The sequence below is a fragment of the Schistocerca gregaria genome, unplaced genomic scaffold, assembly GCF_023897955.1.
Source record: "Schistocerca gregaria isolate iqSchGreg1 unplaced genomic scaffold, iqSchGreg1.2 ptg000435l, whole genome shotgun sequence".
In the NCBI taxonomy this organism is placed as follows: domain Eukaryota; kingdom Metazoa; phylum Arthropoda; class Insecta; order Orthoptera; family Acrididae; genus Schistocerca; species Schistocerca gregaria.
Genome location: NW_026061859.1, coordinates 118590 through 135935, shown reverse-complemented (window position 1 = coordinate 135935; position 17346 = coordinate 118590). Strand labels below are relative to the sequence as shown.

The 17346-nt window shown below is 58.6% G+C and overlaps 1 protein-coding gene across 1 annotated transcript in view; it reads left to right on the top strand.

The window, feature by feature from the left end:
- The first annotated feature begins 2507 nt into the window (after positions 1-2507).
- The window catches only part of LOC126311658 (proteoglycan 4-like), a 76424-nt gene continuing 61585 nt past the window's right edge, over positions 2508-17346 (top strand). The window contains exon 1 of the mRNA XM_049992234.1: positions 2508-3407. Coding sequence (XP_049848191.1) covers positions 2508-3407 — 900 coding nt within the window. The remainder of the gene's footprint in view (positions 3408-17346) is intronic.

Below are 17346 nucleotides of genomic sequence, written 5' to 3'. Positions count from 1 at the left end.
TACGACATGGTTGGGTAAGTGATTTAAAGACAACAATTGTGGGTCACACACCATAGACCATTTCGATAGTGTTCTTGTTCTTCTCTTTTTCCTTTTTTTATCGCTCAATTGAAATAAAACCTGGGGATGATGCAATGCTGCGATATGGCACAACCGTCGTCCATTGTACACAACTCGGGAACAAAAAGAAACCAATTCAGGGAACGTTCGTTCCTTCACAACGTTTCTTTCAACGCACTTGGTCTTTACCATCCTGTATATTCAACACACATTTCCTTTCATCAAACTAGGGCATTTCCATAACAGTTTGTTTCCGTTTCTGTGAGCACAATACTGCTTCTTCGACGTCATTTCACCATCTTAACTACAGACAGACAACAAAATAGGAAAACAGGCCTTGAGAACCCCGTCCACCAAATTTCAGTTAGCACGGCATCCAAGATTCTTTTCCGGGGAGTGTGCAGTGCAGCTGACGCTGCTCAGACCATATACCGTCGCCAGTCTCACTCAACTCTTGCGCATTCCACCATTCTACGCTACGTGACAATGCAAAAATGAATGAATCAAACCCGCCCAGAGAGCGTCTTGTGCGAGGGGACACACGATATAGAGAACAACAAAACACACAGGGGACACCACCACAGTTGGAGAGAACGTTTCCACCACGGCAGCCGCGCCGTTACGCGCTTTTTTTTTTTTTTTTTTTTCCTCCCCCCCACTGCACACCTCCGACACCACGGGAACGTTCACCGTCCCGTTGCCCTACACTGGCGTTTCTTTTCAACCCCCCACCCTATTCCTCGCTCCCCGGACATTCGACCGATCACAAAGTGCAACCTCTCGTTACCGTCGGGTGCCCCTCTTCATCCCCGGGGCGCCAACAACAAAACAAAAACACCACCGACGCCGTCGTCTCGCGTCACCTCACTCAACTGAGCGGAAAATACACGTACATCCAGAATGACGACACCGCCTCCACAAACAAAAACCAGACGTCAGACGTCAGGTCGAAAGAGGGCACCGTACGTCGTGGCGCGTGGTCTCCTAACTCACCTCGCGCGTACAAATACAATGCAATACAATGCGTGTCACCTCACGTTCACACACACCTCCACGCTCCACTTTTACGTCGCCCAACCAACCAACTAACTTAACGCACCCGCTCGGCGTAGAAGCAGCTGTAGGCGGCAACGTGTTTCTCACCCTCGCCACCAACGGTGTGACATCCGACAGTCGCGGTTTGCTTTCCGTTCCACACCTCCGGCCATACCATACAAAGGGGACAAAAACAAAAATATATATCAAACAAGCCAACTCCAGCGATCCGCCCCCCTAACACCAACACGTCTCGAAACACCCACGCCCACGACCCGGCTGTGGCTAAAGTGCGTATCCCCAACGTCACACCAAAACCAAAGGCGCCGGCGCCGCACCACACCACAAGCTACAGCTACAGCTGTGCCGCCCGTCCACCCGCTCACAACAACAACAATTCCGCCCTTCCCGCAAAGGCATTTTGGTGGCCCTGAAAAGGGCCGTTTTTTTTTTCTCTTTCCTTCGCCGCGCCGCGGACGAGCCTCCCATTTCCAAGAGCCACCTCCTTACTTGGAGCTCGTGTACTTGGTCACCGCCTTCGTGCCCTCGCTCACCGCGTGCTTGGCCAGCTCGCCAGGCAGCAAGAGCCGCACAGCGGTCTGGATCTCGCGGGACGTGATGGTCGAGCGCTTGTTGTAGTGCGCCAGGCGAGAAGCCTCGGCCGCAATGCGCTCGAAAATGTCGTTCACGAAGCTGTTCATGATGCTCATCGCCTTCGAAGAGATGCCCGTGTCAGGGTGCACCTGCTTCAGCACCTTGTAGATGTAGATGGCATAGCTCTCCTTCCTCTTGCGCTTCTTCTTCTTGTCGCCCTTCGAAATGTTCTTCTGCGCCTTGCCAGCCTTCTTGGCGGCTTTCCCGCTAGTCTTGGGCGGCATCACGAACAAACAGGCAGGCAGGCACGCGCAGTCAGTCAGTCAAGCGCTCCGCTCCAGTCAGCGTCTCCCCACACAGTGGCACCCGCCGCACGCCGCCGCCGCACCTTTACCAGCTCGCCCTGCTGCGGCCGCCGACCAATGGGGCGCGCGCGCAACCGGCCGCCGCACCCGAGCCCATAAAGGACCCCCACCCCGCCGGCGCCGGCACGCACACGCACGCACGCGACGCGTGACGCACGCACGCGACGCACGCACTTGCGCTGTGGATGCCGAAGCGAGCGGACGCTCTTAGCTGACGCTACCGAGGCTATTCCTTTGTTTGGCGGTTGTGTTGCAATCGGCTGCGCGGGTTCACGCATTTGGCTTCTCGCCTTGCGTGTTCTCGTTCACCGGTGTTTCCTTTTTTCCTTCTAGGTTCGGATCAGCCTGCTAGGGACTCAGGTGGCAAATTCCACGTGGCGTGACCCCACAATCTGAAAAGCAAAATCTGTCGTCTTTTCTAAAAAAGCAAAGTTGTCGTGTTGGGGTCGCGACATGGAGGAGGAGCTGCAGCGAGATGATCGCTCCGGCGAGACGCAGGGCGCGGTGGATGGCCGTCCAAGGGAGGTCTCCCTAACGGCGGCAGCATCTGACCCGCCATCACCGACGAGGACGACGAGCGAGAGTGCTGCACGTGGCCGCCGTGGTGGCGCGGAAATTTCCGCGAACGCACGTGGCCGCTCCCGCACACTCTCAGGACCGCGACGACGGCCAGAGCCGCCGGTTCCCCTAACAAAGGAGGAATTTGCCGCCGCCATCGCGCGCCTGACTGCAGAGGAGAGCTTCAGCTGCATGCAGCGGCTGGCCACGGGGACAGAAGAGGTCAGGGCGGGGGCACTATTGAAACTCCGGTCTTTGGTGCCCGCGGACATGCGCGCACATGTAACCGCCACGACAGCTGCCGTGCCAGCAGTCACGCCGGCCACAGAGCCCGCCACGCCATCGCCAGCGTGCAGTCTGGCAGAACCGGACAAGCCTTCAGAGGTAGAGCAAACCTCACGGAAGCGCCCAGCCGCGGCCGTAGAGGACACTCCCTCCCCCCAGGCAAGTTCCGGTCGCGCCAGGCGGAAGAAGAGGGCGCGCCGTAGGACGACCACGTCACCGAGGCAACCCGATGGAGAAGGCTTCATCGCGCCCCCCCGGCGCCATACAGCGAGAGCCAGGGCGTTCGAACTGGTGACGCCAGAAGCGGTCCAGGCTGCAAACCGGTTCGCGGGCCTGCCGGAAGTAGCCGAGACCGACGGGGACGGGACACAGCCGACCACGGCGACGAAACCGCCCCGCCGCCCGCCGCATATCTCTATTCAGTTTCCCGGCAGCTATACCGAGCTGAGGGGCAAGCTGTACGCTGTCGCAAAACCGCGAAAGATGATCGCGGGCAACGACACGTACAAGGTTCGACCAGACTGCATGGAGGACCACGCGAAACTCATGCAGCTCTGCGAATCGGAGAAGTGGCACTGCTTTACGCAGAGCACCGATCAGCTGAAGCAGCTGAAGGCAGTTATTCGCCATCTGCCTATGAAGATGGAACCGGAGTTCCTACAGCAGCAGCTGGAAGAGATCGGCTTCCAGACCCGCCACATCGGCTTGATGAAGTCACCCAGGACCCACAGGGACATGCCCTTGTTCCTAGTGGTTCTGGTGGACAACGTTGACAACCGGAAAATTTTTCAGGTTGACAGCATTGCCGACTTCGACGTAAAAGTCGAACCACTCCGGGCGAAAGGCAGGCGAGCCCAGTGCTTCAACTGCCAACGCATGGACCATGTGTCCAAATTTTGCAGGATGCCGGAGCGCTGCTGCAAATGTGGAGGGCAACACCAGTCGCGGGACTGCCCCAAGAAGAAGGAAGACCAGCCGACGTGCTGCAATTGCGGCGGGGACCACGTCGCGTGCTACCGAGGGTGCGTCGCCTTCAAGCGTGGGAAGCGCGCCAGCCGCGTAAACCCGGGTCGCAGCTTTGCGGATGCAGCTAAGGGGAAGCCGGCCGCCCCCTCCGAGCGGCCTGGGCCGCTCGCGGGGGGGGCCGCACCGGCACCGCAGCCGTCGCAGCTGCCCTCGCCGGCGGCGCCGCCTGCGGTCGGGGGTGTCGGCTTGCCGGCGCCCGCGGCTGCTAGGATGGTTGCCGCCCGCGCAGGGCGTTCTCAGCACGCCGCTCCGCTGCCGACTACGGGAAACGTCGCGATGGAGTCGAACCTTCCCGAAACAGTGAAGGATGACTCCACCGAGCTGGCCGCGCTTCTGCAGTCGCTCAACCAGCTGATGACTCAGCTACCGGTGCTCGTGGGAGCAGTGACGGCGGCCCTCCAGGCCACCGTCGGGAGAAGCCAGCCCTAATATGGATAACGACCATGTTTATGGGTTAACCATCTGCACGTTTAACGCTCGGGGTCTCCACCCTCAGCAGGGCGAGTTTCGCCAATTCCTACGGGACGAGGCGGTCGACATCTGCCTTGTGCAGGAGACCTTCCTCAAACCCGGGGTCGACGTGCGAGCAGCAAACTTTTGCTGCTACCGAGATGACAGAGCCACCCATGGGGGCGGCACTGCCATCTACGTGAAGAAGTCACTGCGCCACCACCGAGTTCAACTGCCGGCGCTCAACGCGCTGGAAGCCACGGGAGTGGCCGTCAACACCACCGCCGGAAAGATCCTTTTCGTGTCGGTCTATCGGCAGCCTAGCAGACCGCTAGACGAAGCCGACTTCGACGTCCTGCTGTCGCTGGAGGGGCGAGTTTTCATTGCCGGGGATTTCAATGCGAAACACACCGAATGGAACTCGCGAACTGTTAGCCGCAGCGGGCGCCGCCTCTCCCGCGTTGTTCACCGCAACGGCGCGATCACCGTGGGGCCGTTTGACCCCACGATCTTCCCTGCACGGGGACAGCCCGACGTGCTCGACATTGCCCTTCTGAAGGGCATCGGGCACTTCGCGACCGCTGAGACGCGGAACGCTCTCTCCTCCGACCACGTACCAGTCATCTTTGGCCTCGACGTGGCCGGAACTTCTCTTCCAGACAGCCGTCCGAGCTATCGCAGGCTCGACGCCGAGCGCTTTCGGATGAAAGCGCTCGAACTGCTCGAGGACGCGCCAAACCCCACCGTGGTAGGGGCAGACGCCGCCCTAGCATTCTTCACCCGAAGAATACTCCGAGCAGCTGAGGAAGCCACGCCGAGACGTCGCCAGGGAACACGAGACTTCTCGCGACAGCTACCGCGCCCTATATTGGACGCGATCACTGAGAAGAACCGACTGTTTCGTGAATGGCAGCTCACTCGCCTACCAGACACGAAGCGCCGATTAAACCGCATGAGACGGGAAATCAAGGCAGCAGTCGAGCATCACCGGAACCAGGAATGGGAAGACCTTGTGTCTACCCTCAATCCTGAGGATGGCAGTGCATGGAGGGTGGTAAAGTCCTTCCTACGCCGGCGACAGCGAATACCGCCTTTACAGGTCGGGAACGACTTCGCCAGCGACCCCGACGCGAAAGCCAGCGTCCTGGCTGACGCCTTTGCAGCCAACTTTACACCGGTGGCCGACGTCATCGACGACGACCACATGCGGCGAGTCCACGAGCAACTGCCAACCTTCCGCGGCGCAAGGGAGGAAGGCGACGTTATCGAGCCGATAACGGAGGAGGAAGTTGCGGTGCAACTTCGCTCGCTGAACCCCAAGAAGGCCGGAGGCAGCGACGGCGTCACAAACCTCCTGCTGAAGAACCTTCCACCGGGCCTACACCGGCAACTTGCCGATGTTTTCAACGAGATTCTCCGATCGGGTGACTACCCCTCTGCGTGGAAACACGCGGAGGTCGTGGCCATCCTGAAATCTGGCAAGGACCCACGCCAGGCATCGAGCTACCGACCCATCAGCCTACTCCCGTCCCTCTCGAAAGTTTTCGAGAGGCTGTACGCGAGAAGACTGATGCGACACGTCACCCAGGAGGGCATCATCCCGGACGAGCAGTTCGGATTCCGAGAAGAGCATGCCACTTCCCACCAGCTGTTGCGGGTGGTAGAACCGGCCATGAGGGCACTGGAGACAAGGGAATTCCTTGGCGCAGTGTTCCTCGACGTCTCCCGAGCGTTTGACTCGGTGTGGCACGACGGTCTCGAGTTCAAACTCTTTGAGCAAGGGATACCGACGTCTCACATGACGTTGCTGCGGTCGTACCTGTCCGAACGGACCTTCCACGTGAGGGCTGACGACGGTACGTCCACAGACCGGCAGATACGTGCAGGAGTGCCGCAGGGGTCGGTTCTCGGCCCCTCGCTGTACTCCCTGTACACTGCAGACGCGCCGAAAGTGGCAGGAGTCGAACTGGCGCTGTATGCTGATGATACAGCCCTGTTCACGCGCAGCATGAATGCCCAGGTGCTGAGAAACCGCCTCCAACGCGGGTGTGACGCCTTGGGCTCATGGGCAACAAAGTGGCGGTTGAAATTCAACGCCACAAAGAGCCAGGCAGTCGTCTTCACTCGAAGACTTCTGCCGCCAGGGCTTACGCCGCTCGAAATCCTGGGAGAACCCATCCCATGGAGTGGGACGGCAAAATACCTAGGGGTTACCCTAGACCGCAGGCTCACCTGGAAGCATCACATCCGTGATGTGAAAGGGAGAGCAGTTGGACGCCTCCGCGCCCTGTATCCACTGCTAAACCCGCAGTCAACTTTGCCACCGCAACACGGCATCACGCTTTACCTAGCATTGGTTCGCCCACTGTTAGAGTATGCGGCCGTGGTCTGGGGGAAAGCCGCAGATGCTCACATTGTGACTCTGCAACGGATACAGAACCGCGCCCTGAAGACTGCTATGCATCTTCCAAGGCGCTTTTCGACGCGCCAACTCCACGAGGACACCGGAATCCTGCCTCTTCGAGAAAGGTTCCGCGCCATCGCCAGGAAATTCTACGAGAGGACAGAACACTCCCGTAACCGGCTCATCCGTGGACTGGGCCAACAACCACATCACAGGCCAAGCACGCGCTGGCCTGACCTGCTGAGGGATTAAGTTTTTACTAATCCCCCAGCAGAGTGTGTTACTTTTTCTCTTACAGGTCACACCAGCATGGAAAAATCAACAAGTGTGTTAATATATTTTTCTTCTCTCTTCCACAGGAACCGCAGGAATGACAAATCTGTCTAGACTGCACCATTCTCGAGCCAAGGATCGGCTCGTCTTTACAGCGTCAGCGTCAGCGTCAGCGGCGCCGGCACGCACTCCGCTGCTCGACTCGCTGCGGCTCGCACCGTTTGGGGCGTTGTGCTTTTCTTTCTCGCTTCTTTCGAAACTAGCCCATCGCCATGTCCGGACGCGGAAAGGGAGGCAAAGTCAAGGGCAAGTCAAAGTCCCGCTCAAGCAGGGCTGGGCTCCAGTTCCCGGTCGGCAGAATCCACCGCCTCCTGCGCAAGGGAAACTACGCCGAGCGCGTCGGCGCCGGGGCGCCCGTCTACCTCGCCGCCGTCATGGAGTACCTCGCGGCTGAGGTGCTCGAGCTGGCCGGAAACGCGGCCCGCGACAACAAGAAGACGCGCATCATCCCGCGCCACCTGCAGCTCGCCATACGCAACGACGAGGAGCTCAACAAGCTCTTGTCGGGCGTCACCATCGCACAGGGAGGTGTCCTGCCCAACATCCAGGCCGTCCTGCTGCCAAAGAAGACCGAGAAGAAGGCCTAAAAGAGAGACAGCGCAATCGGCAACCGCCGCGTGCTCCCTTGGCACGCAGCGCGCCATTTGCCGCCTCGGCTCAAAAACAAAACACAATCGGCCCTTTTCAGGGCCACCACACAAACCTACGTCCAAAGCAGAATTCCAGTCGTTCGTCGCACCACTTCTCTCTCTCTCTCTCTCTCTCTCTCTCTGTGTGTACGGTTTTTTTTCCTTCTTACACACACAGGCGCCGCCATCTTGTACACACGTACTTGGCCACCTCCTCCACTCCACTCCACGCACGCACAGTCTCGCGACCATTAACCAGCACACGTGGCGCACAACAACACACCTCAAAAATAACCCCTCGGCACTCAGCCGCGCCGCAACACACAGCCCATCCACCGACAAGAAGCATACAAGCAAAGAGGGAGGGGAAGGAAGGAAGGAAGGAAGGAAGGAGGGAGCTCACACAACGCAAGGGCACGCTTCCTTCCCTCCCAACCGCACCGCACACCACGTCAAAAAAACTCCAAACAAAACTAAAAGGCCAAGTAGACTAAAAAAGGAAAAGAAAAACCAGCAACACAGACTCTTTCGCACTTTTCAACTTCCGAACACTGTGGTGGCCCTGAAAAGGGCCGTTTTTCAATCTCTCTTTCCTTCCTTCCTTCGGTCTCACACCGCCTAACCGCCGAAACCGTACAGGGTGCGCCCCTGCCTCTTCAGGGCGTACACCACGTCCATGGCCGTCACAGTCTTGCGCTTGGCGTGCTCAGTGTACGTCACCGCGTCGCGGATCACGTTCTCCAGGAACACCTTCAGCACTCCGCGCGTCTCCTCGTAGATCAGACCAGAGATGCGCTTCACGCCGCCCCTGCGCGCCAGGCGGCGGATCGCGGGCTTCGTGATGCCCTGGATGTTGTCGCGCAACACCTTGCGGTGCCGCTTGGCGCCACCCTTGCCGAGCCCCTTTCCTCCCTTGCCGCGGCCTGTCATTCTTCTTCTTCTTCAAGCGTCTCAACCACAATAATATAAAAAACAGAAAGCAAGGCAAGCTCCTCACCCGGCGCTAGCGAGTCGGCTACGGTTGTGGCGCCCAGCGCGCGCGCCGCCCCCCTATATAGACTCTGGGGCCCCGCGGCCCGCCCTCCCCTCCCCCCACCACCGCGCACCGAGGGCATATAAGCGCAGCACCCGGGGCGCGCGGGCCCGTTGTCAAGGCAGCACCGGACGCCGTCGCGCACGCATATCCTCCACGCCGCATCCGCATCCGCAGTAGCCATGGCCCGGACAAAGCAAACGGCCCGCAAGTCCACCGGCGGAAAGGCGCCGCGCAAACAGCTCGCCACCAAGGCGGCGAGGAAGAGCGCGCCCGCCACCGGCGGCGTCAAGAAGCCCCACCGCTACAGGCCGGGCACCGTCGCCCTGCGAGAAATCAGGCGCTACCAGAAGAGCACAGAGCTGCTCATCCGCAAGCTGCCATTCCAGCGCCTAGTGCGCGAGATCGCCCAGGACTTCAAGACCGACCTGCGCTTCCAGAGCTCCGCAGTCATGGCCCTGCAAGAGGCCAGCGAGGCCTACCTCGTCGGCCTCTTCGAAGACACCAACCTGTGCGCAATCCACGCCAAGCGAGTCACCATCATGCCCAAGGACATCCAGCTCGCGCGCCGCATCCGCGGCGAGCGCGCCTAAACCCGCACACCGCCAAACAAACAAAACGGCCCTTTTCAGGGCCACTAACGTCTCTCCGTCGCGAGCAAAACTTTGTCGGTCGCAACGACTAGTTCCCCACTCACTCTCCAGTCCAGTCGTCCCACCCCCGGCCCGGCCCGGCGCCGCCGTTTCCAAAAAAAAAAAAAAAAGCACCGCACCGGCCGAACCAAGTCGCAAGCGTCAATAGCGCCACCCACACAGGCCACGGCACAAAACGTGACGCCCGGAAAGCAAAGCAAAGCAAAGCAAAACAAAAAAGACTATTCCAAAACCACCACCAAGACAAACAAACAAACAAACAAACGCGGCGCAAAATAAATAGGTAAAAGTAAAATACACTTTGTGTAACACCAGCCGCGCGCCGCCGCCCACGCCCGCCAACGACCCCACAATCCAACCACCATCCACACATGAAACAAACAAACGCCAGCAAGCAAGACAGACAGACAACAAGGCAACCGACCGACCACGACACGACACGACAATCAACACCTTCCCGACGTGCTTTGATGGCCCTGAGAAGGGCCGTTTTTGTTTTTGTCCGGGACCGCGCGACAGCCTCTGGTTGCGCGCCGGCCACCAGGCGACGGTGTCAACCGCCAACCCTTCCCTGCCCTTTTTACTTCTTCTTCTTGGGCGAAGCCTTCGCCTTAGACGGCGTCGCCGTCGCCTTCTTCGGGCGCGGCGCCTTCGGCTTCTTCGTCGGAACCTTGGCGGCCTTCTTCGCCTTCGACGGCGACTTGGCCTTGGCCGGCTTGGCCGCAGCCGCCTTCTTCGCACCCGCGGGAGCGGCCGACGCCGCAGACGCCTTCTTGGCGGCGCCCGCCTTCCGACCGGTCGCCGCCTTCACGCCGCCAGCCTTCTTTGCGCCGGCCGCACGGGCCCCCTTCTTCTCCTTGCTGGCCGGAGCGGCGCGCTTCTTCTTCGCACCACCGCCGCCACCACGAGCCTTGCCGCCCTCGGCCGCCCCGCCGCCGGCGCCGGCAAGCTTGAAAGAGCCCGACGCGCCCTTCCCCTTCGTCTGCACCAGCTCGCCAGCCACGACGGCCGACTTGAGGTACTTCTTGATAAAGGGCGCCAGCTTCTCCGCGTCCAGCTTGTAGTGCGCGGCAATGTACTTCTTGATCGCCTGCAGCGACGACCCGCCGCGCTCCTTCAGACTCTTGATGGCGGCCGTCACCATCTCAGAGGTGCGCGGGTGCGCAGGCTTGGCGCGCGGCTTCTTCGCAGACGACGCAGACTTGGCCTTCTTCGTAGTGCCGGTGGCGGCGGGTGCCGCGGCAGTCTCGTTCGTAGCCGCCTGGTCTGCCATCTTTTGCTTGTTCTCTTTTCTTTTTTCCCCTTGGTTTCGCTTCCTTCTCTCCTTCGACGACGCACAACAGCGAGGGGCGCGCAGCAGAGAATAGCCGCGCACGCGCCTGGCCCAGCCAGTGTCGCGGGCGGGCGCGGACGGCCGAGAGAGCGGCCGCCACTCGGCGCGCCGCCGCGCCGCCGCGCCGCGCCTCCCGCGCTTGCTACCGCCCAACGTCCGACAGCCTGCGCGGAGCAGCCCCCAACCTGCGCCGCAACCACCCGCGCCATTCAAACCACCGAGGATGGGGCTACACACACCGACACCACGGTCGCCAACCAGTCGCCGCGGCGGCGCCGCAAACCACGGCCAAACTGCAGCCACCGCGCGCCACAGCCTGGGTCGGCCCGCCGAGAATCGCCGCCCCCGCCCAAATGCCGCCCCCACAGCCCCAGCCGACGACCCGCCACAATGGCCAAACCTTCGTCAAAACTCCCGCACCGTCGCCGCGGCAGCCCGGCCACCGCGGCCGGCGCCACAGCCACACGAGCCGAGTCGTGCGGCGATGACGGCCGTGCACAAACGCACCTCCGCCGCCCCATCGCCTTCCGCCGTTTTCCCGATCGGCCCGCAGCCGTCGGGCCACGGCCGCGGGCCGTCCTCCTCCTCTCGCCTCGCCCGCCAACACCCACAGCCCTTCCAACACATTTTTCTTTTCTTTTTTCTTTTTTTTTTTTACTTTTTTACGATCGCCGCCTGCGCAACATGGCACCGGCCGACGGAGCGCCAACCCCCCCGCCACAGGCGAAAACAAAACAACGATAAACAAACAAACAAAATAAATTACCAGCCAGCCCCAACTACAGACACACCGAATCTGCCCTCACAGCCGACCTTACACGCCTCAACGTCAAAACAAAGGTGGTTTCTTTCTTTCAACGGTTACCTTACCTTAGGTTACGTCAGGTTAGGCTAAGAAGGCGTCAGGGTTAGGTTAAGCGTTGACGTGACGTCACGTCTTAACGTAGGCGTTAAGCTAAGGTTGCGGTCACGTACGTTAGGTTAAGGCGACTTGGGGGTTGGCCTAAGAGCTTAGGTTAGGTTAGGTTACGTTAGTTTAGGTGGCTGCGTTAAGGGGCTTAAAGAAGTTTAGGAGAGGTTAAGGCGTCGAGGCGGCCGCACCCCCTTAGCTGCTGCGGCTCGGCCACGCCACGCCACGCTTTGGGGTTTCATAAGGTCGCGCGGCGGGTCGTCGGCACGCCGCAAAGGACAAAACTGCAAGACGACGTCGAAAAACAAACAACAGGTAAAAAATAAATAAGTAAAAATAAACGACGCCGACAGGCGGGGATCAGCAGAACAAGCAGATTCCGGAGAGCGAACGAGACACGCACACACACAAACCCCCCCGAGCCGAGAGAGCACAGAGCACCACCACGTGTCGGCCTCCGCTCACCCGACTCGGCTGGGCTGGGCTGGGCTGGGCTGGGCTGGGCTGGCGGCCGGGCCGGATGCACGTACACGTACGGCTACAGCCACTACCCGTACACAGCCGCTCTTCACGCAACACCAGCCAAATGGCGCGCCCGCGGCTCGTCGCGGTCGCAACGCCACGCCGGCACACTTTCGGCACCACCGTTTTCGCGCGCACCGCAAACAAAACGCAGCCGACACACACAGAGAGAAAAAAAAAAAAAAAAAAACACAGAGCGCGAGACGGGCGGCGGCGCACCTTTCGCCAGCCGGCAGGCAATCGACTCGCCCAGTACGACAAACGCGCACGCCACCCCACCCAACCAACCAACCAACCAGTCGTCGTCGTCGTCGTCGTCGTCGTCCCGAAATCAAACAAACTCTCAAAAGCACAGCCCCTGCTGCCAACGGACGCAGGCGCCACGCAGCTCCCCTTCCCGCCACACTCGATTCGCAGCGCAACTCACCCGGCACACCGTCAAACGACGGGCTGGGCTCGCCGCATCGCCGCAACCTACACACCTTCCCCGCCACGACGCACAGCCCCACCAGACGCCCGTGCCGCAACGACACTACTGCACTACCACTACCGCACTACTCCTCTCGCCCTTGCCATACACGACACAACACGCCAAAAAATGAAAATCCAAATACAAACAAAAACACCGCCCCAGCGACCCAAACACATGCACGGCGCGCCAACACACGCGAGGCAAGGCACGCAGCAAACGGCGTCCCCTCCGCGTCGCGCCATCAACCTACACACACAAGGCAACCAACAACAGCCAGCCAGCCAGCCAGCCCCACTCTCACGCCGCAAAAACAGAAAACACACCGAAACCGCCAAACGCCGCACATTCGCGCTTCGCACTTACCACACACCTCTCGGCATCCGTTTCGCACACAACGACGCGACGCACAATACATCATCACGGGCTACGCACGCACACCGCGACCCACTTTTTTACGACGCCCTCGGCAGAGCACACGTGCCCACGCCCACACACAGTCGACACAACGACGCAGCGCGCAGCAGACGCGGCCGCAACACGTACCTCCCCGACGACGCGCCAACACCGCCAGCCACTGCTCACTCGCCCAAGCAACCCGTGCACACAACTGCCACACGCGTCCACCACGCCGCCGCCAACCACCCGCCCGCCAGGGGGCGCTCACGTCCGCGACAACAGCGCGGCACCGCCGGACCGGGCCGGGCCGAACCGAGCCGAGCCGCCGCCTCCTCTCCACTCGGCACGCCACGTCCTGCTTGCAAAACACATGGCTCGTCCCTCTGTACACACAACGCGCCTGCCTGCCTGCGGTCGCCGCCGGCATCTATCTACCTGCGCATCGGAGCCAGGCCGGCAAGCCCACACTTAAATAATGCACTTCACCAGCCAAACAAACCCACTCTTCCTTTCTTTGCACAGCGCATGCAACAGCAGCCCCAGGAGCCGGGCCCGCCGCCAGCGTCTCCTCCTCCTCTGGGCACAGCCAGCCAGCCAGCCGTTCCCACCGCCCCGCCCCTGCTCTGCAGAACAAGAAAAAACGAAAAAGTACCAACACACGCACCCAAAGCGTAAGCCAGACAAGACCAGCCTCTCCAAGGCCACACACACGCAAAAAAAACAAAAAAACAAAAACACTACAACAGAATAAAATGAAAAAGAAAAAGCAAGCTGTCGCCTCGCCCCCGCCCGTCCCCCCACCCCACCACATTCGCCCCCTCCGCTTGTTTTCCTTTCTACAATTTCCCTCTTTTCCACCCAATATCCCGCCGCGGTTTACGGGCACCGGCCGATTTTGCGCCCGCCCACATGTGTGCCTACTCCCCACCACCATTCCCTCCGCAGCCCGCAGCCCGCAGCCCGCAGCCCGCAGCCCGCTTTTCCCCCCCTCCCTGCCCACACCACACCACACCACACCACACCGACGGTGCTGACGTCGACACGCACCCAAGACAGGGGCCACGACCGTCTTTTTTCCTGGGCCCATCCCCGCACCGCACCTCCTTCCAATCAACGCTGTGGCGCCTGTGTCCGCGCGAGACGCGTGCGCGCCGCCTCTCTCAACATCCGTCCGCCGTCCGCCGGCCGGCCCGTTTTTCGGCCCCCAGGCCATCCGTCAACCACCACTGCCACTGCCCCTGCCCCTGCCCCTGCCCCTGCCCCTGCCCCTGCCCGCCCCGCACCACACCACACACCGCTGCTTGCCCCGGCCGTTGCCACCAAAGGCGCCAACCGCAGCCCGCGCGCGCCAGAAACTACAGGGACCCAGCCGACCGACGAAAATCAGAGCAATTGGCCGGGAGGATCAAAAAGAGAGCTCCGAAAACCACCGTAGCGAGGCGTGGGAGGAAACGTTACGAGAAGCAGAAAGGGACCAGGAAAAATTCTGGAAATTTCTTAAAACTCGTAAACTAAACACGAAACATCTACATCTACATCTACATGGGGAAGGAACGACCCCACAGACCGAGCTGAAGCACTGGCGGATTCACTAGAAAGGCAATTCCAAGCACCAGAAGCGGTAGATGACGAAACTGATGACCACCAGGAAATGGTACTCAGAAGGGTAAAACCGCATCCTAAGTGCCCCGATCAGAACATCTTTCACAATCCAATAAACGCAGAAACCCCGTATCTTATCACATCACAAACATACACACATCCTAAGAAGGCATCAGGCCCAGATTCCATCAAACCGCAACTACTACATCACCTACCTCCAGCAACTATCAATTATCTATCTAACATCAATATATAATGCTTGCTTCAGACTAAACTACTTGGAAACAGGCCCGAGTCATCACATTACCAAAGCCAAACAAGGACTTATTATTTCCGCAAAACTATAGGCCAACTTCCTTGGAAAGGTCCTCGGAAAGCTCATTCAAACTGAACTGAAGAAATTCAATTCTTAAAGGATAACAACATAATCATCCCACAACAATTCCGATTCCGCGAAGAACACAGCACCACCCACCAGGTGACCAGACTAGTCGAGCACATATGTCAGGCCAGAAACATTAGACACAGTACTGGAGCAGTCCTGCTTGACATTGGAAAAGCATTCGGATAACGCCTTATCTACAAGCTCCACCAGTACAACTGCCCCATCCACATTATTGCTTCTTTTCTCCGCAACAGAGCATTCTATGTCCATGTACCAGGAGCGGCAAGTAACACTAGATCCATAGAGGCTGGAGTCCCGCAAGGCTCAGTGCTGGGGCCCATTCTCTACTCAATATACACAAACAAACAGCTGGGAGGACACTTGTCACTATTTGCAGACGACACTGCAGTCTACCGCAGCAGTTCTAACCTGCAATATAGAGTCACAAAAATAGAGCAACACCTACAATCCATCCAGAAATGGGCTAACCAAAAAAAACAATAAACGCGGAGAAAACCCAAGCAATACAATACGATTCACATTCAAAAAGAATACCTCCTAACCTGCATATACGCCTCAGAAATAACAATCTTCCATGGTCAGGCACAATAAAGTATCTAGGCATCAAGCTGGACAAGAGGTTGACATTTAGAGACCATGTTACACACGTTTGTAACAAGGCTGCAGCAGCAATATTCAGACTGTACCCAATCATCAAAGGAAACAGAATAAATATGCGCGCCAAAAAGAAAATCTTCAAAACCGTCATAGGAACCAGCCATCACTTACGGCTCTGAAAATCTGGTCAATGGCCGCAGACACCAACATAACAAGAGTAAAAAAAAAGGGTGCACAACAAATACTTCAGAATTGCTGCTGATGCCGGCCGGTACCAGACAAACCGAGACATATACACAAACCATAACATACTCAAAATCCCGGAAATCATCCAAAGAAAAATCCATAAAGTTTTTTTTTTTTTTTTTTTTTTTTTTTTTCCCACCAAACCACGGATTCGAACCACCCACTCATCAGAAATCTGGGACAAAATCCACCCGACCCAAGAACGACATTTCCCATCACGACAAAACACCACAAACTACAACATACCATGATAAACAAAAATAAAATACAAACACCATAACACTCACTCAAACAACAAACATCTACACACACCCAAGAGACCCTATCATCCCATCATTTTGTTACCCAACATAATCAGACAGAAGGCAGGGATCAAGGACAGATCCGGTCCTTCGAGTACAGGGGGTAAAAAAATACCCATCAGACCAGCTCGCTCTCTCTCTCTCTCTCTCTCTCTCTCTCTCTCTCTCCGTGCCGACGCTGCCCCGCACACGCGTTCGCGTTCGGCCGACACCACACGACAGGTCTTTGGGGCCCCGCCACTGCGCACACGCACGCCTCCTCCTCTTCCTTAGTTCTTTTTCGCTTTTCTTTTCTCCCCCGCCCCCCGCTCTCACCGCCACATCATCCCGCAACCCTTGGGGGATGTTTCCCAACATCAACGCGCCCCAATTCCACTCTCTGCCCGTGCCGCACTCTCCACTTTGCTTCTCCCCGTCCCCTACACACACGACTGCCGAAACCCCGGTTGACACACCTTCTCGTAGGACAGGGGTGCGTGCGTTGTCTTGACGGTGACAGCAACAGCAACGGATCCGTCCATCCCATTCCCCCCCCCCCCCCACTCGGTAAAGAACCATGTTCAACCCACACTACACAACAAGGGGGGCACACACGAACGCGAAAGAAAGGGCAGGGCAGGGCAGGGCAACTATCTCGTACACATTCTTCCTCAGAACCCACATATCACATCAACGAACGGCAGGCCAATTGCGGACTCAGCCGTGTCAGGCAAATCCAACCCAACCAACACCTCCCACGGAAACCCTGACACTGATCCAGCAGTACGTCCACATACATCGCCACACCAAATACGGGTGACGAGTGAGCAACAAATGGAACAATACACAACAAGGCTGACCTAATAAAAACTGCACGTCACGTCATACCTTCCAGACAGACGCAGTTCCGACGGGACGGCGGAACCGTATACGTACCTTTCAGCCACAACAACCGACCGACTGGACACGCCCGCGTCTCCAGCCAGCCAACCACCAGGGCCACACAGCCCGCAAGTTTCAGCGTCAACACTTCTTAACGTACGTTGCAAACTTTTCAAAACATTGCCACACACACACCACGAAAAGCGTCAACCTCTCTCACACTGGATACACTCAACACTTTTTGTCGGCGGAGCTTGAGCCCAACGGTTGACAC